This window comes from Pelophylax lessonae (assembly GCF_965119305.1).
Source record: "Pelophylax lessonae genome assembly, chromosome: 3".
NCBI classification, from domain to species: Eukaryota; Metazoa; Chordata; class Amphibia; order Anura; family Ranidae; genus Pelophylax; species Pelophylax lessonae.
The window spans coordinates 686,047,739-686,069,457 of NC_138770.1; the positions used below are offsets into that span (position 1 = coordinate 686,047,739).

The window sequence follows — 21,719 nt, forward strand, 5'->3', positions numbered from 1 at the left end:
TGAGAGAGAGAGGGGTGGATGAGAGAGAGAGGGGGGAATGAGAGGATGAGAGAGAGAGGGGTGAGAGAGAGAAAGAGAGAGGGGTGAGAGAGAGAGAGAGAAGGGGGAGGTGAGAGAGAAAGAGAGAGGGGGGATGAGAGAGTGGGGGTGGTGAGAGAGGGGGGAGTGAGAGGATGAGAGAGAGAGAGAGAGAGAGAGAGAGAGAGAGAGAGAGAGAGAGAGAGAAGGGGGGGTGAGAGAGAGAGGGGTGGGGATGAGAGAGAAAGAGAGAGATAGAGAGAGAGGGGGATGAGAGAGAGAGGGGGTGGATGAGAGAGAGAGGGGTGGGGATGAGAGAGAAAGAGAGAGATAGAGAGAGAGGGGGATGAGAGAGAGAGGGGGTGGATGAGAGAGAGAGGGGAGAATGAGAGGATGAGAGAGAGAGGGGGGGGGATGAGAGAGAGAGAGGGGTGTGAGAGAGAGAAAGGGGGGGGGGTGAGAAAGAGAGGAAGGGGTCAGAGAGGTGGCTCTAGCAACCAGTGGCCAATAGAGTCTCAGGTGAAGGGGAGGGCGGTTTTTTTGCTGCCCCCCTGCAAAGTGCTGCCCTAGGCCTGGGCCTTGTCGGCCTAGCCCAAAATACAGCACTGCCTTTGACCCCTGGCTCTCAGACTGAAGTGTCAGAGGAGGAAGGTGATTGGTGGTTGGATCTGTGAGTTGGGAGGTTGCGGGATGGCTGTATAGTTTGTGTAGTAGTTGTAAAAAGGAAATGTTACCGGAGGTGGGGACTGCGGGAGATTTGGATCGGTCTGCGCACTCCATCTTGCTCCCGTACACCTAGAAACAAGAAGAATTAAAAAAAAGTCACTTAAAGCCCAACAAAACTTTCAGTTTAAATCAGCTAAATACAGCAGAGGTGCGTCATCTCAGAAGATGAGCAAATTCTTATCGCTTGTTTTCTTAGCAAAACAGCCACAGCCTGCATAGAAAAGTCCGTCCACTGCCAGCATACTGCAGACTGCAGAGAAGGACCTTTGCTCTCGGTGTGGAAGCAGTAGTCTCTCTGCAGAGGTCACCATGTTTTTATAACTATTGTCTACATGTGTATTTATGCTGGGCACCTCCTAAATCCCTCTTAGTGTTTCCATCCCTCTTTCTCCCCAAAGAGAGAGGAAGGGGTTGGAATCTTTTTCCTACTTTACTTTTTGAGGGATAGGGCCTTGGCATGTAATCATGATTTTTGTCTGATAAGGTATCAAAACAGAATCCCCCCCCCCCCCCCCCCACCTTCTCCCCTTTCAATTAAAAAAATATATTTTTTATATATGTTGTCATATAATTGCCTTAAAAATCCCATCCAAAGAGAAGATACTTTATACGTACAAATATCCCCATTATAGGCTTACCTATAGGTAAAAATCATACATGGGAGAACGAGCAAAAAGCACCTTCATGTTACCTCTCCATGAAAAATGCAAAAAAAAAAAAATTAAAAATTAGGAAAAAATATTTATTTATAAAAATGTAGTGAACGGTTGGAAGGATAATTTGATTTTCTCATACAGGGGGTGTGGAATTTGTTCCCAATGGCTGATATAATAATAATCATTAGTGGAGTACTCACCGGATCTGGAGTAATGGTGGGATAGACATAGTTGCTGTTCTTTGCGGTCTTCACATAGGGGTCACTCTAGAGGAGAAGACACAATGTATGAACCCGGAATGGTGACCGCATTGTACACAGAAATGACATTGATGAAATATGTAAGAGAGTAGCCGGAGGGGAGAATTCATTCTCAATATTCTGCAGAGAGCGCTGTGATGAAAGGTGAATTGTACTAAAAAATCCAAAATGTCATTCCGGATTTCCTACTCAGATGTGATTTACGCCGTCATGGCGATCCGCTGACTTCTAAACTCTGAGTCCCTGACAATGCAGATATAAAAATTCTGAGCTAGAACTCCGGATCTATGTACTGGATCCAGTCCGGTCCTCCAGAAAGTAATGAAGTCACCGGATTTCTTTATTTTCCCATAAATTTGTATCGATTATTGAAATAAAAAGAAAATAGTAACTGTTGCGGTTACATACAGTATATATATATATTTTTTTTTTTTTAAAGATCGATTTTATAGTTCCTTGAAACATTTTATTCATTATTTATTATGAAGTGTATAACTTGTCATGTGTCCGTTTTCTGTACATATGTATTATAATTGTATATTATTTTTATATATATATTTGACAATAATCAAGGAACGCATAATAAAATTGTGATTGGAATATACTTCTTGTGATAGTTTAACCTCCCTGGCGGTATGATTCTTTCCGATTTTAGGTGCTGAAAGCGGTACAATTATTTTGCATGAAATTCTTAACCACTTAAGCCCCGGAAGATTTTACCCCCTTACTGACCAGGCCCTATTTTGCGATTCGGCACTGCGTTATTTTAACGGACAATTGCGCGTTCGTGCGACGCTGTACCCAAATAAAATTGATGTCCTTTTTTTCCCACAAACAGAGCTTTCTATTGGTGGTATTTGATCACCTGTGCGATTTTTATTTTTTGCACTATAAACAAAAAAAGAGCGACAATTCTGAAAAAATAACAATATTTTTCACATTTTTTTATATGAAATTCCCCAAAAAAAATTTAAAAATCAAAAATTTTTAACATTTTCAGCCAATTTGTTTTCTGCTACATATTTTTGGTAAAAAAAATCGCAATAAGCGTATTTTGATTGGTTTGCGCAAAAGTTATTGCGTTTACTAAGGGAAAGATTTTTGTCATTTTTTTTTTTTTTTAACGAGTAATGGCGGCGATCTGCGATTTTTTTTGCAGGACTGCAACATTGCGGCGGACAGATCAGACCTCTAACTGACATTTTTGACACTTTTGGGAGACCAGTGACATTACTGCAGTAATCAGTGCTATAAATATGCACTGTTACTGTAAAAATGACACTGACAGGGAAGGGGTTAACTTTATTGGTGATGCAGGGGTTAAGTGTGTCCCTAGGGGTGTGCTTCTAACTGTAAAGGGGTGTGGCTTGTGATGTAACCACAGAGACATGTGATCCTACATAGCAGGATCGTATGATCTCTGCAGTTACACCAGGGAGAATGACAGACGGTTGTGTTTACATCAGCCGCCTGCCTTTCTCCCTCTCCAGCGGGAAATTGTGAGTGACCGGTGGACATCGGGTCCGCCGGTCACACGCGTGGACTTCTTAGGGAACAAGCGGGGGCGGGAGCGCGCTCGCCCCCTAGAGGCTCTCAGGCTAGCGACGTAGTCCTACGTCACTTTGCCTGTACGGGGCTGACCGCCGCAGTAAATAGTCGTGCGGCGGTCGGCAAGCGGTTAATTACTTATGAAGTGTATAACTTGTCATGTGTCCGTTTTCTGTACATATGTATTATAATTGTATATTATTTTTCTATATATATTTGAAAATAATCAAGGAACACATAATAAAATTGTGATTGGAATATTCTTCTTGTGATAGTTGAATACCCTATTTTAAAGTCCCAAAACTTCTGTTTGCTTTGTATATACATACAGTATACAGGGATGGAGGTACATCAATATTGAATGTGTCAGATCAGATTTTGCTGCTTTGTTGCGGGTACATAGGATCATACAGCACCTTGTAAAAGTATTCACACCCCTCTACATTTCCCACATTTTGTCATGTTACAACCAAAATTGTAAATGTATTTCATTGGGATTTTATGTGATGGACCGACACAAAGTGGCCATAATTGTGAAGTGGAAGGAAAATGATAAATGATACAAATAAATCTGTGAAAAGTGTGGCTGCATTTGTATTCACCCCCCGGAGTCAATACTTTGTAGAACCGCCTTTCCCTGCAATTACAGCTGCTTTTTGGGGATGTCTCTACCCAGGGTCGGGACAAGGGGTGGGCAGAAGGAGAAGTTGCCCTTGGCACTGTGGTATCATGTGAGGTGGGGGGGTGGCTCCACGAGGAGATAGGGGGAGGGGATTTGTGTTGGAAGGGGGAATTTAGGGGGCAGCAGGGGGTAAGTATTGTTCTAGGAGGGCAATTTTTTTTTTGGGGAGTGCTAAGAGTGAGGATTTAGGGAGATATTTGTTTGGAGGGGGTATGGGGGAAGAAGATTTGTGCTAAGAGGGGTGATTTGGGGGCAATTTGTGCTGGGAGGGGGAGATGTGAAGAGGGGGAGAGAAGATGGGTACTAAGAGGAGAAATTTTAGGGGTGGAGGATTTGTGCTAGAAGGGATACATTTTTTTTTTGTTGGGGGGGGGGGGGGGATATTAATAATATAAAGAAATATAGAGTTATTTTTAAGCTATAACCATCATTCTACCATCGGGGGGTAGATATGAAGGTGGAGGATAAGTGAAAGCGAAAAGAAGGAAATGGCCAGAGAGGAATTCAGGAACCAATGTACATCAATATACAGTGAGGGGAAAAAGTATGTGACCCCCTGCTGATTTTGTAGGTTTGCCCGCTGACGGAGAAACGATCAGTCTATAATTTTATTGGTCGGTTTATTTTACCAGTGAGAGACAAAATAACAACAAAAATATCCAGTAAAATGCATTTAAAAAAAGTTATAAATTGATTTGCATTTTAATGAGTGAAATAAGTATTTGATCCCCGACCAATCAGCAGATTTCTGGCTCCCAGGTGTCTTCTATACAGGTAACAAGCTGAGATTAGGAGGATTCTCTTATAGGGAGTGCTCCTAATCTCAGCTTGTTACTTGTATAGAAGACTCCTGTCCACAGAATCAACCAATCAGATTCCAATCTCTCCACCATGGCCAAGACCAAAGAGCCGTCCAAGGATGTCAGGGAGAAGATTGGAGACCTACACAAGGCTGGAATGGCTACAAGACCATCGCCAAGCAGCTTGGTGAGAGGTGACAACAGTTGGTTGGAAGAAACAGAAAATAACTGTCAGTCTCCCTCAGTCTGGGGCTCCATGGAAGATCTCACCTCATGGAGGTTCAATGATGATGGAGAACGATGAGGAATCAGCCCAGAACTACACAGGAGAATCTTCTCAATGATCTCAGCTGGGACCATCGTCACCAAGAAAACAATTGGTAACACACTACCCCATGGAGGACTGAAATCCTGCAGCACCCGCAAGGTCACCCCTACTCAGGAAATCACATGGTACAGCCCGTCTGATGTCTGCTAATGAACATCTGAATGATTCAGAGGAGAACTGGGGGAAAGTGTTGTGGACAGATGAGACCAAAATTGAGCTCTTTGGCATCAACTCAACTCGCCGTGTTTGGAGGAGGAGGAATGCTGCCTATGACCCCAAGAACACCATCCCCCACCGTCACACATGGAGGTGGAAACATTATGCTTTGGGGGTGTTTTTCTGCTAAGGAGACAACTTCACCGCATCAAAGGGACGATGGATGGGGCCATGTACCATCAAATCCTGGGTGAGAACCTCCTTCCCTCAGCCTGGGCATTGGAAATAGGTAGTGGATGGGAATTCCAGCATGACAATGACCCAAAACAAACGGCCAAGGATACAAAAGAGTGGCTCAAGAGGAAGCACATTAACCACTTAAGCCCCAGAGGATTTGGCTGCTCAAAGATCAGGCCCTATTTTGCGATTCGGCACTGCGTGACTTTAATGGACAATTGCGCCGTTGTGCGACGCTGTACCCAAATGAAATTGATGTCCTTTTTTTCCCACAAAGAGAGCTTTCTTTTGGTGGTATTTATCACCTGTGCGATTTTTACTTTTTGCGCTATAAACAAAAAAAGAGCGACAATTCTGAAACAATATTTTTCACATTTTTTTATATGAAATTCTCAAAAAAAAAAAAATGTAAAAATCAAAATTTTTTAACATTTTAGGCCAATTTGTTTTCTGCTACGTATTTTTGGTAAAAAAAAAAAATCGCAATAAGCGTATTTTGATTGGTTTGTGCAAAATTTATTGCGTTTATTAACTACGGGAAAGATTTATGTCATTTTTATTGTTTCTTTTTTTTAACTAGTAATGGCGGCGATCTGCGATTTTTTTTGCGGGACTGCGACATTGCGGCGGACAGATCGGGCCCCTGACTGACATTTTTGACACTTTTGGGAGTACCAGTGACATTACTGCAGTAATCAGTGCTATACATATGCACTGTCACTGTACTAATGACACTGGCAGGGAAGGAGTTAACTTTATTGGTGATCAGTGGGTTAAGTGTGTCCCTAGGGGCGTGATTCTAACTGTGGGGGGCGTGGCTAGTGATGTAACCACAGAGACATATGATCCTACATAGCAGGATTGTATGATCTCTGCAGTTACACAGGGGAGAATGACAGGCAGTTTTGTTTACATCAACCGCCTGCCTTTCTCCCTCTCCAGCAGGAGATCGCGAGTGACCGGCGGACATCAGAGCCACTGGTCACTCGCCCGGGGATCCCTGTGAACAAGCAGGAGCGTGCCTCCGGCGGCTCATGCTCGCCCCGTACAGGCTCCTGGGCGAGCGACGTAGCCCTACGGTTTGCTCAGGAGCAGCTGACTGCCGCAGTAAATAATCGTGCGGCGGTTGGCAAGTGGTTAAGGTCCTGGAGTGGCCTAGCCAGTCCCCAGATTTTTATCCCATAGAAAATATGTGGAGGGAGCTGAAAGCTGGAGTTACCAAACGTCAGCCTCAAAGCCTTAATGACTTGGAGAGGATCTGCAAAGAGGAGAAAATCCCTCCTGAGATGAGTGCAAACCAGGTCACCAACTACAAGAAACGTCTGACCTCTGTGCTTCCAACTACAAGAAACGTCTGACCTCTGTGCTTCCCTCTACAAGAAACGTCTGACCTCTGTGCTTCCAACTACAAGAAACGTCTGACCTCTGTGCTTCCCTCTACAAGAAACGTCTGACCTCTGTGCTTCCATCTACAAGAGACGTCTGACCTCTGTGCTTCCAACTACAAGAAACGTCTGACCTCTGTGCTTCCAACTACAAGAAACGTCTGACCTCTGTGCTTCCATCTACAAGAAACGTCTGACCTCTGTGCTTCCAACTACAAGAAACGTCTGACCTCTGTGCTTCCATCTACAAGAAACGTCTGACCTCTGTGCTTCCCAACTACAAGAAACGTCTGACCTCTGTGCTTCCAACTACAAGAAACGTCTGACCTCTGTGCTTCCATCTACAAGAAACGTCTGACCTCTGTGCTTCCAACTACAAGAAACGTCTGACCTCTGTGCTTCCCTCTACAAGAAACGTCTGACCTCTGTGCTTCCATCTACAAGAGACGTCTGACCTCTGTGCTTCCCAACTACAAGAAACGTCTGACCTCTGTGCTTCCCAACTACAAGAAACGTCTGACCTCTGTGCTTCCAACTACAAGAAACGTCTGACCTCTGTGCTTCCATCTACAAGAAACGTCTGACCTCTGTGACCCCCAACTACAAGAAACGTCTGACCTCTGTGCTTCCATCTACAAGAGACGTCTGACCTCTGTGCTTCCCAACTACAAGAAACGTCTGACCTCTGTGCTTCCAACTACAAGAAACGTCTGACCTCTGTGCTTCCATCTACAAGAAACGTCTGACCTCTGTGCTTCCACCTACAAGAAACGTCTGACCTCTGTGCTTCCAACTACAAGAAACGTCTGACCTCTGTGCTTCCAACTACAAGAAACGTCTGACCTCTGTGCTTCCATCTACAAGAAACGTCTGACCTCTGTGCTTCCCAACTACAAGAAACGTCTGACCTCTGTGCTTCCATCTACAAGAAACGTCTGACCTCTGTGCTTCCAACTACAAGAAACGTCTGACCTCTGTGCTTCCATCTACAAGAAACGTCTGACCTCTGTGCTTCCCAACTACAAGAAACGTCTGACCTCTGTGCTTCCATCTACAAGAAACGTCTGACCTCTGTGCTTCCAACTACAAGAAACGTCTGACCTCTGTGACCCCCAACTACAAGAAACGTCTGACCTCTGTGCTTCCATCTACAAGAAACGTCTGACCTCTGTGCTTCCCAACTACAAGAAACGTCTGACCTCTGTGCTTCCACCTACAAGAAACGTCTGACCTCTGTGCTTCCAACTACAAGAAACGTCTGACCTCTGTGCTTCCAACTACAAGAAACGTCTGACCTCTGTGCTTCCATCTACAAGAAACGTCTGACCTCTGTGCTTCCCAACTACAAGAAACGTCTGACCTCTGTGCTTCCATCTACAAGAAACGTCTGACCTCTGTGCTTCCCAACTACAAGAAACATCTGACCTCTGTGCTTCCATCTACAAGAAACGTCTGACCTCTGTGCTTCCCAACTACAAGAAACGTCTGACCTCTGTGCTTCCCAACTACAAGAAACGTCTGACCTCTGTGCCTCCATCTACAAGAAACGTCTGACCTCTGTGCTTCCCAACTACAAGAAACGTCTGACCTCTGTGCCTCCATCTACAAGAAACGTCTGACCTCTGTGCTTCCCAACTACAAGAAACGTCTGACCTCTGTGCTTCCCAACTACAAGAAACGTCTGACCTCTGTGACCCCCAATTACAAGAAACGTCTGACCTCTGTGCTTCCCAACTACAAGAAACGTCTGACCTCTGTGCTTCCAACTACAAGAAACGTCTGACCTCTGTGCTTCCATCTACAAGAAACGTCTGACCTCTGTGCTTCCCAACTACAAGAAACATCTGACCACTGTGCTTCCATCTACAAGAAACGTCTGACCTCTGTGCTTCCCAACTACAAGAAACGTCTGACCTCTGTGCCTCCATCTACAAGAAACGTCTGACCTCTGTGCTTCCATCTACAAGAAACGTCTGACCTCTGTGCTTCCCAACTACAAGAAACGTCTGACCTCTGTGCCTCCAACTACAAGAAACGCCTGACCTCTGTGCTTCCCAACTACAAGAAACGTCTGACCTCTGTGCTTCCAACTACAAGAAACGTCTGACCTCTGTGCTTCCATCTACAAGAAACGTCTGACCTCTGTGCCTCCAACTACAAGAAACGTCTGACCTCTGTGCTTCCCAACTACAAGAAACGTCTGACCTCTGTGCTTCCCAACTACAAGAAACGTCTGACCTCTGTGCTTCCCAACTACAAGAAACGTCTGACCTCTGTGCCTCCAACTACAAGAAACGCCTGACCTCTGTGCTTCCCAACTACAAGAAACGTCTGACCTCTGTGCTTCCCAACTACATGAAACGTCTGACCTCTGTGCTTCCAACTACAAGAAACGTCTGACCTCTGTGCTTCCATCTACAAGAAACGTCTGACCTCTGTGCTTCCCAACTACAAGAAACGTCTGACCTCTGTGCTTCCCAACTACAAGAAACGTCTGACCTCTGTGCTTCCAACTACAAGAAACGTCTGACCTCTGTGCTTCCATCTACAAGAAACGTCTGACCTCTGTGCTTCCCAACTACAAGAAACATCTGACCTCTGTGCTTCCATCTACAAGAAACGTCTGACCTCTGTGCTTCCCAACTACAAGAAACGTCTGACCTCTGTGCCTCCAACTACAAGAAACGCCTGACCTCTGTGCTTCCCAACTACAAGAAACGTCTGACCTCTGTGCTTCCAACTACAAGAAACGTCTGACCTCTGTGCTTCCCAACTACAAGAAACGTCTGACCTCTGTGCTTCCCAACTACAAGAAACGTCTGACCTCTGTGCTTCCCAACTACAAGAAACGTCTGACCTCTGTGCCTCCAACTACAAGAAACGCCTGACCTCTGTGCTTCCCAACTACAAGAAACGTCTGACCTCTGTGCTTCCCAACTACATGAAACGTCTGACCTCTGTGCTTCCAACTACAAGAAACGTCTGACCTCTGTGCTTCCATCTACAAGAAACGTCTGACCTCTGTGCTTCCCAACTACAAGAAACGTCTGACCTCTGTGCTTCCCAACTACAAGAAACGTCTGACCTCTGTGCTTCCCAACTACAAGAAACATCTGACCTCTGTGCTTCCTAACTACAAGAAACGTCTGACCTCTGTGCTTCCCAACTACATGAAACGTCTGACCTCTGTGCTTCCAACTACAAGAAACGTCTGACCTCTGTGCTTCCCAACTACAAGAAATGTCTGACCTCTGTGCTTCCAACAAGGGTTTCTCCACCAACTACTAAGTCATGTTTTGTGAAGGGGTCAAATACTTATTTTACTCATTAAAATGCAAATCAATTTATAACTTTTTTGAAATGCGTTTTTCTGGATATTTTTGTTGTTATTCCGTCTCTCACTGGTAAAATAAACCGGCGGCGATGGTCTTGTAGCCATTCCAGCCTTGTGTAGGTCTCCAATCTTCTCCCTGACATCCTTGGACAGCTCTTTGGTCTTGGTCATGGTGGAGAGATTGGAATCTGATTGATTGATTGATTGATTGATTGATTCTGTGGACAGGAGTCCTCTATACAGGTAACAAGCTGAGATTAGGAGCACTCCCTATAAGAGAGCACTTACAATCTCAGCTCATTACCTGTATAGAAGACACCTGGGAGCCAGAAATCTTGCTGATTGATAAGGGATCAAATACTTATTTCACTCATTAAAATGCAAATCAATTTATAACTTTTTTGAAATGCGTTTTTCTGGATATTTTTGTTGTTATTCCGTCTCTCACTGGTAAAATAAACCGACCAATAAAATTAGAGACTGATCGTTTCTTTGTCGGTGGGCAAACCTACAAAATCAGCAGGAGATCAAATACTTTTTCGCTCACTGTAAGTAATTAGATCATAAACGTAACAAGGATTCATCAAAGTCTCGTGGGAGGTATAATCCAAGGAGAACAGATTTTTTTGAGTTTATGGTGAAACCTGGCAGCAAGTTTTTCATTGGTCATATAGCACATCATCATGTTCTTAACTAATGTAGAAGTAGGTAAGGAGGACCACCAACATTTTGCTAAAGTTTGTTTGGCTGCGGTGAATAGGAATGTGAGAAGACGGAACTGGTCATTAGTGGAATCCCTATGTCTAAGCTCCGGGAGGGGCGGAGTGAAATGTGTTGGGGGCGTGGCCTGCTCGGAGTCAAGGCTGAGGTTGCCACTCCATTCACCTTTCCAGGACATAACAGATGTGCGACTTCCAGGGGTTACCCCTTTATCCCTTGAACATTAGTGAAAATTGGACGGTTTCAAATTTAGTAAGGCCTCCTTTGGATTGTTTTGTAGGCCTTTACCCAATAGTGTATGTAGCCATTGGATTTCTATGCCAGCCAGGAAAGTAGCTTTTTATACAAGGAGAGGTCATCAGTGGCACTCTGTGGACAACATTTAAAATCTAAGAAAATTTCCAAACCTTCCCCAATCTATCCAAAACTTGAATAATGGTTTTGGTTAGAGCTGCGCTTTAATTGGCCTCTAATTATAAAAATAGAGACAACTAGTCCAGACAAACTATAAAAGTATGCTTATGGAACATTCCGGATATGGATGTTTCTAAAGAGTTTGAACTTTCTTTGCTTTATCTGTTTCATAATCATCAGTACTCCATGTACAGCACATACATCAGTACTCCATGTACAGCACATACATCAGTACTCCATGTACTGCACATACATCAGTACTCCATGTACAGCACATACATCAGTACTCCATGTACTGCACATACATCAGTACTCCATGTACAGCACATACATCAGTACTCCATGTACAGCACATACATCAGTACTCCATGTACAGCACATACATCAGTACTCCATGTACAGCACATACATCAGTACTCCATGTACAGCACATACATCAGTACTCCATGTACAGCACATACATCAGTACTCCATGTACAGCACATACATCAGTACTCCATGTACTGCACATACATCAGTACTCCATGTACAGCACATACATCAGTACTCCATGTACAGTACATACATCAGTACTCCATGTACTGCACATACATCAGTACTCCATGTACTGCACATACATCAGTACTCCATGTACTGCACATACATCAGTACTCCATGTACTGCACATACATCAGTACTCCATGTACTGCACATACATCAGTGCTCCATGTACTGCACATACATCAGTGCTCCATGTACTGCACATACATCAGTACTCCATGTACAGCACATACATCAGTACTCCATGTACAGCACATACATCAGTACTCCATGTACTGCACATACATCAGTACTCCATGTACTGCACATACATCAGTACTCCATGTACTGCACATACATCAGTACTCCATGTACAGCACATACATCAGTACTCCATGTACAGCACATACATCAGTACTCCATGTACAGCACATACATCAGTACTCCATGTACAGCACATACATCAGTACTCCATGTACAGCACATACATCAGTACTCCATGTACTGAACATACATCAGTGCTCCATGTACTGCACATACATCAGTGCTCCATGTACAGCACATACATCAGTGCTCCATGTACAGCACATACATCAGTGCTCCATGTACAGCACATACATCAGTACTCCATGTACTGAACATACATCAGTACTCCATGTACTGCACATACATCAGTACTCCATGTACTGCACATACATCAGTACTCCATGTACAGCACATACATCAGTACTCCATGTACAGCACATACATCAGTACTCCATGTACAGCACATACATCAGTACTCCATGTACTGCACATACATCAGTACTCCATGCACAGCACATACATCAGTACTCCATGTACTGCACATACATCAGTACTCCATGTACTGCACATACATCAGTACTCCATGTACAGCACATACATCAGTACTCCATGTACTGCACATACATCAGTACTCCATGTACTGCACATACATCAGTACTCCATGTACTGCACATACATCAGTACTCCATGTACAGCACATACATCAGTACTCCATGTACAGCACATACATCAGTACTCCATGTACTGCACATACATCAGTACTCCATGTACAGCACATACATCAGTGCTCCATGTACAGCACATACATCAGTGCTCCATGTACAGCACATACATCAGTACTCCATGTACTGAACATACATCAGTACTCCATGTACTGCACATACATCAGTACTCCATGTACTGCACATACATCAGTACTCCATGTACTGCACATACATCAGTACTCCATGTACTGCACATACATCAGTACTCCATGTACAGCACATACATCAGTACTCCATGTACAGCACATACATCAGTACTCCATGTACAGCACATACATCAGTACTCCATGTACTGCACATACATCAGTACTCCATGTACTGCACATACATCAGTACTCCATGTACTGCACATACATCAGTACTCCATGTACAGCACATACATCAGTGCTCCATGTACAGCACATACATCAGTGCTCCATGTACTGCACATACATCAGTACTCCATGTACAGCACATACATCAGTACTCCATGTACAGCACATACATCAGTACTCCATGTACTGCACATACATCAGTACTCCATGTACAGCACATACATCAGTGCTCCATGTACTGCACATACATCAGTACTCCATGTACAGCACATACATCAGTACTCCATGTACTGAACATACATCAGTACTCCATGTACTGCACATACATCAGTACTCCATGTACTGCACATACATCAGTACTCCATGTACTGCACATACATCAGTACTCCATGTACTGCACATACATCAGTACTCCATGTACAGCACATACATCAGTACTCCATGTACAGCACATACATCAGTACTCCATGTACAGCACATACATCAGTACTCCATGTACTGCACATACATCAGTACTCCATGTACTGCACATACATCAGTACTCCATGTACTGCACATACATCAGTACTCCATGTACAGCACATACATCAGTGCTCCATGTACAGCACATACATCAGTGCTCCATGTACTGCACATACATCAGTACTCCATGTACAGCACATACATCAGTACTCCATGTACAGCACATACATCAGTACTCCATGTACTGCACATACATCAGTACTCCATGTACTGCACATACATCAGTACTCCATGTACAGCACATACATCAGTGCTCCATGTACTGCACATACATCAGTACTCCATGTACAGCACATACATCAGTACTCCATGTACTGCACATACATCAGTACTCCATGTACAGCACATACATCAGTACTCCATGTACAGCACATACATCAGTACTCCATGTACAGCACATACATCAGTACTCCATGTACAGCACATACATCAGTGCTCCATGTACAGCACATACATCAGTGCTCCATGTACTGCACATACATCAGTACTCCATGTACAGCACATACATCAGTACTCCATGTACAGCACATACATCAGTACTCCATGTACTGCACATACATCAGTACTCCATGCACAGCACATACATCAGTACTCCATGTACTGCACATACATCAGTACTCCATGTACTGCACATACATCAGTACTCCATGTACTGCACATACATCAGTACTCCATGTACAGCACATACATCAGTACTCCATGTACTGCACATACATCAGTACTCCATGTACTGCACATACATCAGTACTCCATGTACAGCACATACATCAGTACTCCATGTACTGCACATACATCAGTACTCCATGTACAGCACATACATCAGTACTCCATGTACTGCACATACATCAGTACTCCATGTACAGCACATACATCAGTACTCCATGTACTGCACATACATCAGTACTCCATGTACAGCACATACATCAGTACTCCATGTACAGCACATACATCAGTACTCCATGTACTGCACATACATCAGTACTCCATGTACAGCACATACATCAGTACTCCATGTACAGCACATACATCAGTACTCCATGTACTGCACATACATCAGTACTCCATGTACAGCACATACATCAGTACTCCATGTACAGCACATACATCAGTACTCCATGTACTGCACATACATCAGTACTCCATGTACTGCACCTACATCAGTACTCCATGTACTGCACATACATCAGTACTCCATGTACTGCACATACATCAGTACTCCATGTACTGCACATACATCAGTACTCCATGTACAGCACATACATCAGTACTCCATGTACTGCACATACATCAGTACTCCATGTACTGCACATACATCAGTACTCCATGTACTGCACATACATCAGTACTCCATGTACAGCACATACATCAGTACTCCATGTACTGCACATACATCAGTACTCCATGTACTGCACATACATCAGTACTCCATGTACAGCACATACATCAGTACTCCATGTACAGCACATACATCAGTACTCCATGTACTGCACATACATCAGTACTCCATGTACTGCACATACATCAGTACTCCATGTACAGCACATACATCAGTGCTCCATGTACAGCACATACATCAGTGCTCCATGTACAGCACATACATCAGTACTCCATGTACTGAACATACATCAGTACTCCATGTACTGCACATACATCAGTACTCCATGTACTGCACATACATCAGTACTCCATGTACTGCACATACATCAGTACTCCATGTACAGCACATACATCAGTACTCCATGTACAGCACATACATCAGTACTCCATGTACAGCACATACATCAGTACTCCATGTACTGCACATACATCAGTACTCCATGTACTGCACATACATCAGTACTCCATGTACTGCACATACATCAGTACTCCATGTACAGCACATACATCAGTGCTCCATGTACAGCACATACATAAGTGCTCCATGTACTGCACATACATCAGTACTCCATGTACAGCACATACATCAGTACTCCATGTACAGCACATACATCAGTACTCCATGTACTGCACATACATCAGTACTCCATGTACTGCACATACATCAGTACTCCATGTACAGCACATACATCAGTGCTCCATGTACTGCACATACATCAGTACTCCATGTACAGCACATACATCAGTACTCCATGTACTGCACATACATCAGTACTCCATGTACAGCACATACATCAGTACTCCATGTACAGCACATACATCAGTACTCCATGTACAGCACATACATCAGTACTCCATGTACAGCACATACATCAGTGCTCCATGTACTGCACATACATCAGTACTCCATGTACAGCACATACATCAGTACTCCATGTACAGCACATACATCAGTACTCCATGTACTGCACATACATCAGTACTCCATGCACAGCACATACATCAGTACTCCATGTACTGCACATACATCAGTACTCCATGTACTGCACATACATCAGTACTCCATGTACTGCACATACATCAGTACTCCATGTACAGCACATACATCAGTACTCCATGTACTGCACATACATCAGTACTCCATGTACTGCACATACATCAGTACTCCATGTACAGCACATACATCAGTACTCCATGTACTGCACATACATCAGTACTCCATGTACAGCACATACATCAGTACTCCATGTACTGCACATACATCAGTACTCCATGTACAGCACATACATCAGTACTCCATGTACTGCACATACATCAGTACTCCATGTACAGCACATACATCAGTACTCCATGTACAGCACATACATCAGTACTCCATGTACTGCACATACATCAGTACTCCATGTACAGCACATACATCAGTACTCCATGTACAGCACATACATCAGTACTCCATGTACTGCACATACATCAGTACTCCATGTACAGCACATACATCAGTACTCCATGTACTGCACATACATCAGTACTCCATGTACAGCACATACATCAGTACTCCATGTACTGCACATACATCAGTACTCCATGTACAGCACATACATCAGTACTCCATGTACAGCACATACATCAGTACTCCATGTACTGCACATACATCAGTACTCCATGTACAGCACATACATCAGTACTCCATGTACAGCACATACATCAGTACTCCATGTACTGCACATACATCAGTACTCCATGTACAGCACATACATCAGTACTCCATGTACTGCACATACATCAGTACTCCATGTACTGCACCTACATCAGTACTCCATGTACTGCACATACATCAGTACTCCATGTACTGCACATACATCAGTACTCCATGTACTGCACATACATCAGTACTCCATGTACTGCACATACATCAGTACTCCATGTACAGCACATACATCAGTACTCCATGTACTGCACATACATCAGTACTCCATGTACTGCACATACATCAGTACTCCATGTACAGCACATACATCAGTACTCCATGTACTGCACATACATCAGTACTCCATGTACAGCACATACATCAGTACTCCATGTACTGCACATACATCAGTACTCCATGTACAGCACATACATCAGTACTCCATGTACAGCACATACATCAGTACTCCATGTACTGCACATACATCAGTACTCCATGTACAGCACATACATCAGTACTCCATGTACAGCACATACATCAGTACTCCATGTACTGCACATACATCAGTACTCCATGTACAGCACATACATCAGTACTCCATGTACTGCACATACATCAGTACTCCATGTACTGCACATACATCAGTACTCCATGTACTGCACATACATCAGTACTCCATGTACAGCACATACATCAGTACTCCATGTACTGCACATACATCAGTACTCCATGTACTGCACATACATCAGTACTCCATGTACAGCACATACATCAGTACTCCATGTACTGCACATACATCAGTACTCCATGTACAGCACATACATCAGTACTCCATGTACTGCACATACATCAGTACTCCATGTACAGCACATACATCAGTACTCCATGTACAGCACATACATCAGTACTCCATGTACTGCACATACATCAGTACTCCATGTACAGCACATACATCAGTACTCCATGTACAGCACATACATCAGTACTCCATGTACTGCACATACATCAGTACTCCATGTACAGCACATACATCAGTACTCCATGTACTGCACATACATCAGTACTCCATGTACTGCACATATCATTGTATAGCGTAGGTTTATTTATTTTGCAATGTCAGCAGTTTTGTTTCTTACCTGCGGGGGGCAGACTACACCAATGTTTTCATCAAGTTCCTGCCTATTGGTCTTCTGGCCAACTGGCTCAAACTAGAAGAAAAGAAATATAGTATATTAGTACAAGAATTCCATTCACATCAAACATTCATGCCGTATAGAGAAGACCGATGTCCATTAAAGTGTAATTCCAGCCAAAACCTAACTAAGCTAAAATCTATTCCCTCCTCCATTCCAAGCCTATTCTGTCCTTGGCTTTGGCCTAGGTACGGACTCCACCAAATTCCTGCAGCACGAGTCTCATTTACCAAGGAAGCCCTACAAGGAGACAATGCCGATCCACCTGGTCAATGCTGCTAGGGCCTGTATTCCGGCCCTCTGGAAAAGAGAAACTCCCCCCTCCCCCCACCCCCTCCCCCAGGCTGTGGCTCTCCAAGGTGGGCGAGATTTACCGCATGGATAGCTTCATGGCGGCACTTAGGGACACTGAGGAAAAATTCTGAAACCCCCTGGTTCCATTGGACTCTCTCTCTCTTGGGACTATGATTCTTTCATGGTGGCAGATGTTTCACTTGTTCATTTTTTAAGACCCTCTGTCTGGCTGCCCTGTTGGCTCCTCTGAGACTTCCTCATCCCTATTCCTTTCCCCTTCCCTTCATCCCCTTACTCCCCCTCACCTGTATTTTTCCCCTCCCCCTCTCATTTCCTCCCTCACCTGTATTTCCCCCTCCCCCTCTCATTTCCTCCCTCTCTCCCCCCACTCTTTCATTCTCTCTCCCCCTCTCCCTCTCCATTTCTTTCTCCCCCTCTAACTCTCCCTCTTCCTATCCCTCTCCCCCTCCCCCTCTCGCTCTCCCTTTCTCTCCCCCCCCTCTTCCTATCTCTTTCTCTCTCTCCCCCCCCTCTCCATTTCTCTCTCTCTCACCCCCCTCTTCCTATCCCTTTCTCTCTCCCCCTCTCCCTCTCCCCCCCTCTCCCTCACCCCCCCCCCCTCTTCCTATCCCTCCCCCCCCTCTCCCCCTCCCCATTTCTCTCTCTCCCCCCTTTCCCACCCCCTCTTCCTATTCTTCCTATCCCTTTTTCTCTCTCTCCCTCCCTCTCCCCCATCCCTCTTCCTATCCCCCCCCCCATATTTTTATCCCTTTCTCCCACCCTCTCCCTTTTTCTCTCCCCCCTCTCCCTCTCTTCCCCCTCTCTTCCTATCCCTCTCCCCCTCTTCATTTCTCTCTCTCTCCCCCCCCCCTCTTCTTATCCCTTTCTCTCTCTCTCCCCTCTCCTTCTTCCTATCCCTCTCTCCGCCACCCCCCCTCACCCTCTCCATTTCTCTATCCCCCCCCTCTTCCTATTCCTCTCCCTATCTCCCCCCTCCTCTCCCTCCCCCCCTCTCTCTCTCCCCCCCTCTTTCCCTTTTCCAGCTTGCTTTGTCTCTCTCTTAGATATTCGCTGTCACTGTCATTCTGAATGATTTGATTTTGGGAGAATGGGATGATTCCGTTATTGTGGATTCGCAGAGTTTTGCTGAGAAATCTCCCCCCCCCCCCGCCCCCCAGGCGGATCCTTCACCCCCTTCTGTCATTACATTTTGTGTTTTGTATGATCTGAGCTCTATGTGACCCGTCTCATGTGGAATATATATTGGTAAATTTTAAATAAAGAATTGAAATAAAAGGATCTCACCATGTTTTTCCATAATCCGAGGGCGCCCTGAGCGTGAGCTTTTTCGCCAAAATGGAAGCAGTCCGGCGCCATGAAAGATCGGTCAGGAACTCCGGCCTGCATAGAACAGAAAGTCATTGTCAGTCAATATTCCAATCAAATATAAAATGTAACAATCAATAATCAATATATTCTGTTCAATACAGAAGGAGCAAAATCACCAAAACTTTACACCAATACACCATGAGAGTGAGACCCAATCTGATTGGAAGGGAGGAGCCTATAGCAATGATTTCATACAGGCACACACTACAGCCAATCATCCAGCAGCCAGCCAACAGCAATGACTGATGAAGAGACTGCAACCGAGGTATGAGGTATGAGGCTCCTCGTATTTACCGAATCCTCATCACCGCAGGAATCTGCGACACCGCTTCTGATTCTATAATAAGTTCTACTTCCTCAAATTTAAAGCTGAACTCCGGGTGAAAAAATTTCAATTCAATTATCATCATCAATCAGCACAGAAGGATACTCACCCCCCCCCCCCCCAGCCCACTTTATTAGGTACACCTTGCTAGGAGTGGGTTGGACCCCCTTTTGCCTTCATTTTTCATGGCATAAAGATAACAAGATTCTGCTCCATAGGGACATGATAGCATCACAACGTTGCTGCAGATTTGTCAGCTGTGCATCCATGATCCCAATCTCCCGTTCCACCACATCCCAATTGTGCTCTATTGCTCTCTCCCACTTTCCCCCCTCTCCCTATCCCTCTCTCTCTCTCTCTCTCTCTCCCCCCTCTTCCTATTTCTTTCTCTCTCTCTCTCTCTCCCCTTCTCCCTACCCCCCCCTCTCTCCCCCTCTCCCTATCCCTCCCCCTCTCTCTCCCCCTCTTCCTATCCCTTTCTCTCTCTCTACCCTTCTCCCTCTTCCTCTTCTCCTCTCCCTCCCCTTCACCATCTCTCTCTCTCTCCCCCCCCTCTTCCTATCCCTTATTCTCTCTCTCTCCCTTTCTCTCTCCCCCTCCCTCGTCCTATCCCTCTCACTCTCACCCCCCCTCCCCCTTACCATTTATCCCCCCCCCCCTCTTCCTATCCCTTTCTCTCTCCCCCTCTCCCTTTCTCTCTCTCCCTCTCTCCCCCTCCCTCATCCTATCCCTCATCCTATCCCTCTCCCCTCCTCATTTCTCTCTCTCTCTCCCCCCTCTTTCTATCCCTTTCTCTCTCTCTCTCTCTCTCTCTCTCTCTCTCTCTCTCTCTCTCTCTCTCTCCCCCTCTCCCTCTCCCCCCCTCTTCCTATCCCTTTCTCTTTCCGAGCCCATGACGTCACACCACCACCGCGATATAAGTGTAGTGATGAGCTGGCTGGCAGATTTAATTTTAAAGCGTATTTGATTGTTTTTCCTGTAAGTGTTTTAATTAGTGGTGGATAAACAAATTATTTTAAATGGAGAGCACTATGTTGTTGGCATTTAATGTTTTCAAATTATGCTCCATGTAAAGCAGAAGTAGCTTTATAAATTGACTTTGGGTTCACTGGTCCATTGGTAGCTGTAGGCAGGGCTTTTTTTTCTCAGAAAATAGGTGCAGAAGCCCACCCTCCCCAGTCAACTCCCTGCCCTACCCCACCCCCATTCCCGCCATTCCTCAGGAAAGAGAAGTAAAGTATTGTCAAATAATCAAAAAATATATGTGGTCAAGGCTCACCTTGTCTCCCTTGTCCACAGCTCATCTCCCCCCCCCCCCCCCGTCTACAGCTCCCCCCTCACTGGTCACCTTATCTCCTCTCATCCACAGCTCACCCTCTCCCACCTGTCCACAGCTCACACTCTCCCCTTGTCCACAGCTCATCCTCTCCCCCATCCACAGCTCACCCTCTCCCCCCTGTCCACAGCTCACCCTCTCCCCCCTATACACAGCTCACCCTCTCCCCCCTATACACAGCTCACCCTCTCCCCCCTATACACAGCTCACCCTCTCCCCCCTGTCCACAGCTCACCCTCTCCCCCCTATACACAGCTCACCCTCTCCCCCTTATACACAGCTCACCCTCTCCCCCCTGTCCACAGCTCACCCTCTCCCCCCTATACACAGCTCACCCTCTCCCCCTTATACACAGCTCACCCTCTCCCCCCTGTCCACAGCTCACACTCTCCCCCCTATACACAGCTCACCCTCTCCCCCTTATACACA

General features: G+C 45.1%; 1 protein-coding gene across 1 annotated transcript in view; it reads right to left on the reverse strand.

Moving 5' to 3' along the window:
- PLB1 (phospholipase B1) overlaps positions 1 to 21,719 on the reverse strand; it is a gene marked incomplete at its 5' end in the record, with an annotated part of 217,657 nt that overhangs the window by 85,246 nt on the left and 110,692 nt on the right. Inside the window, 4 exons of the mRNA XM_082251005.1 lie at positions 753 to 813; positions 1,601 to 1,666; positions 17,890 to 17,961; positions 19,546 to 19,641. Coding sequence (XP_082107131.1) covers positions 753 to 813; positions 1,601 to 1,666; positions 17,890 to 17,961; positions 19,546 to 19,641 — 295 coding nt within the window. The remainder of the gene's footprint in view (positions 1 to 752; positions 814 to 1,600; positions 1,667 to 17,889; positions 17,962 to 19,545; positions 19,642 to 21,719) is intronic.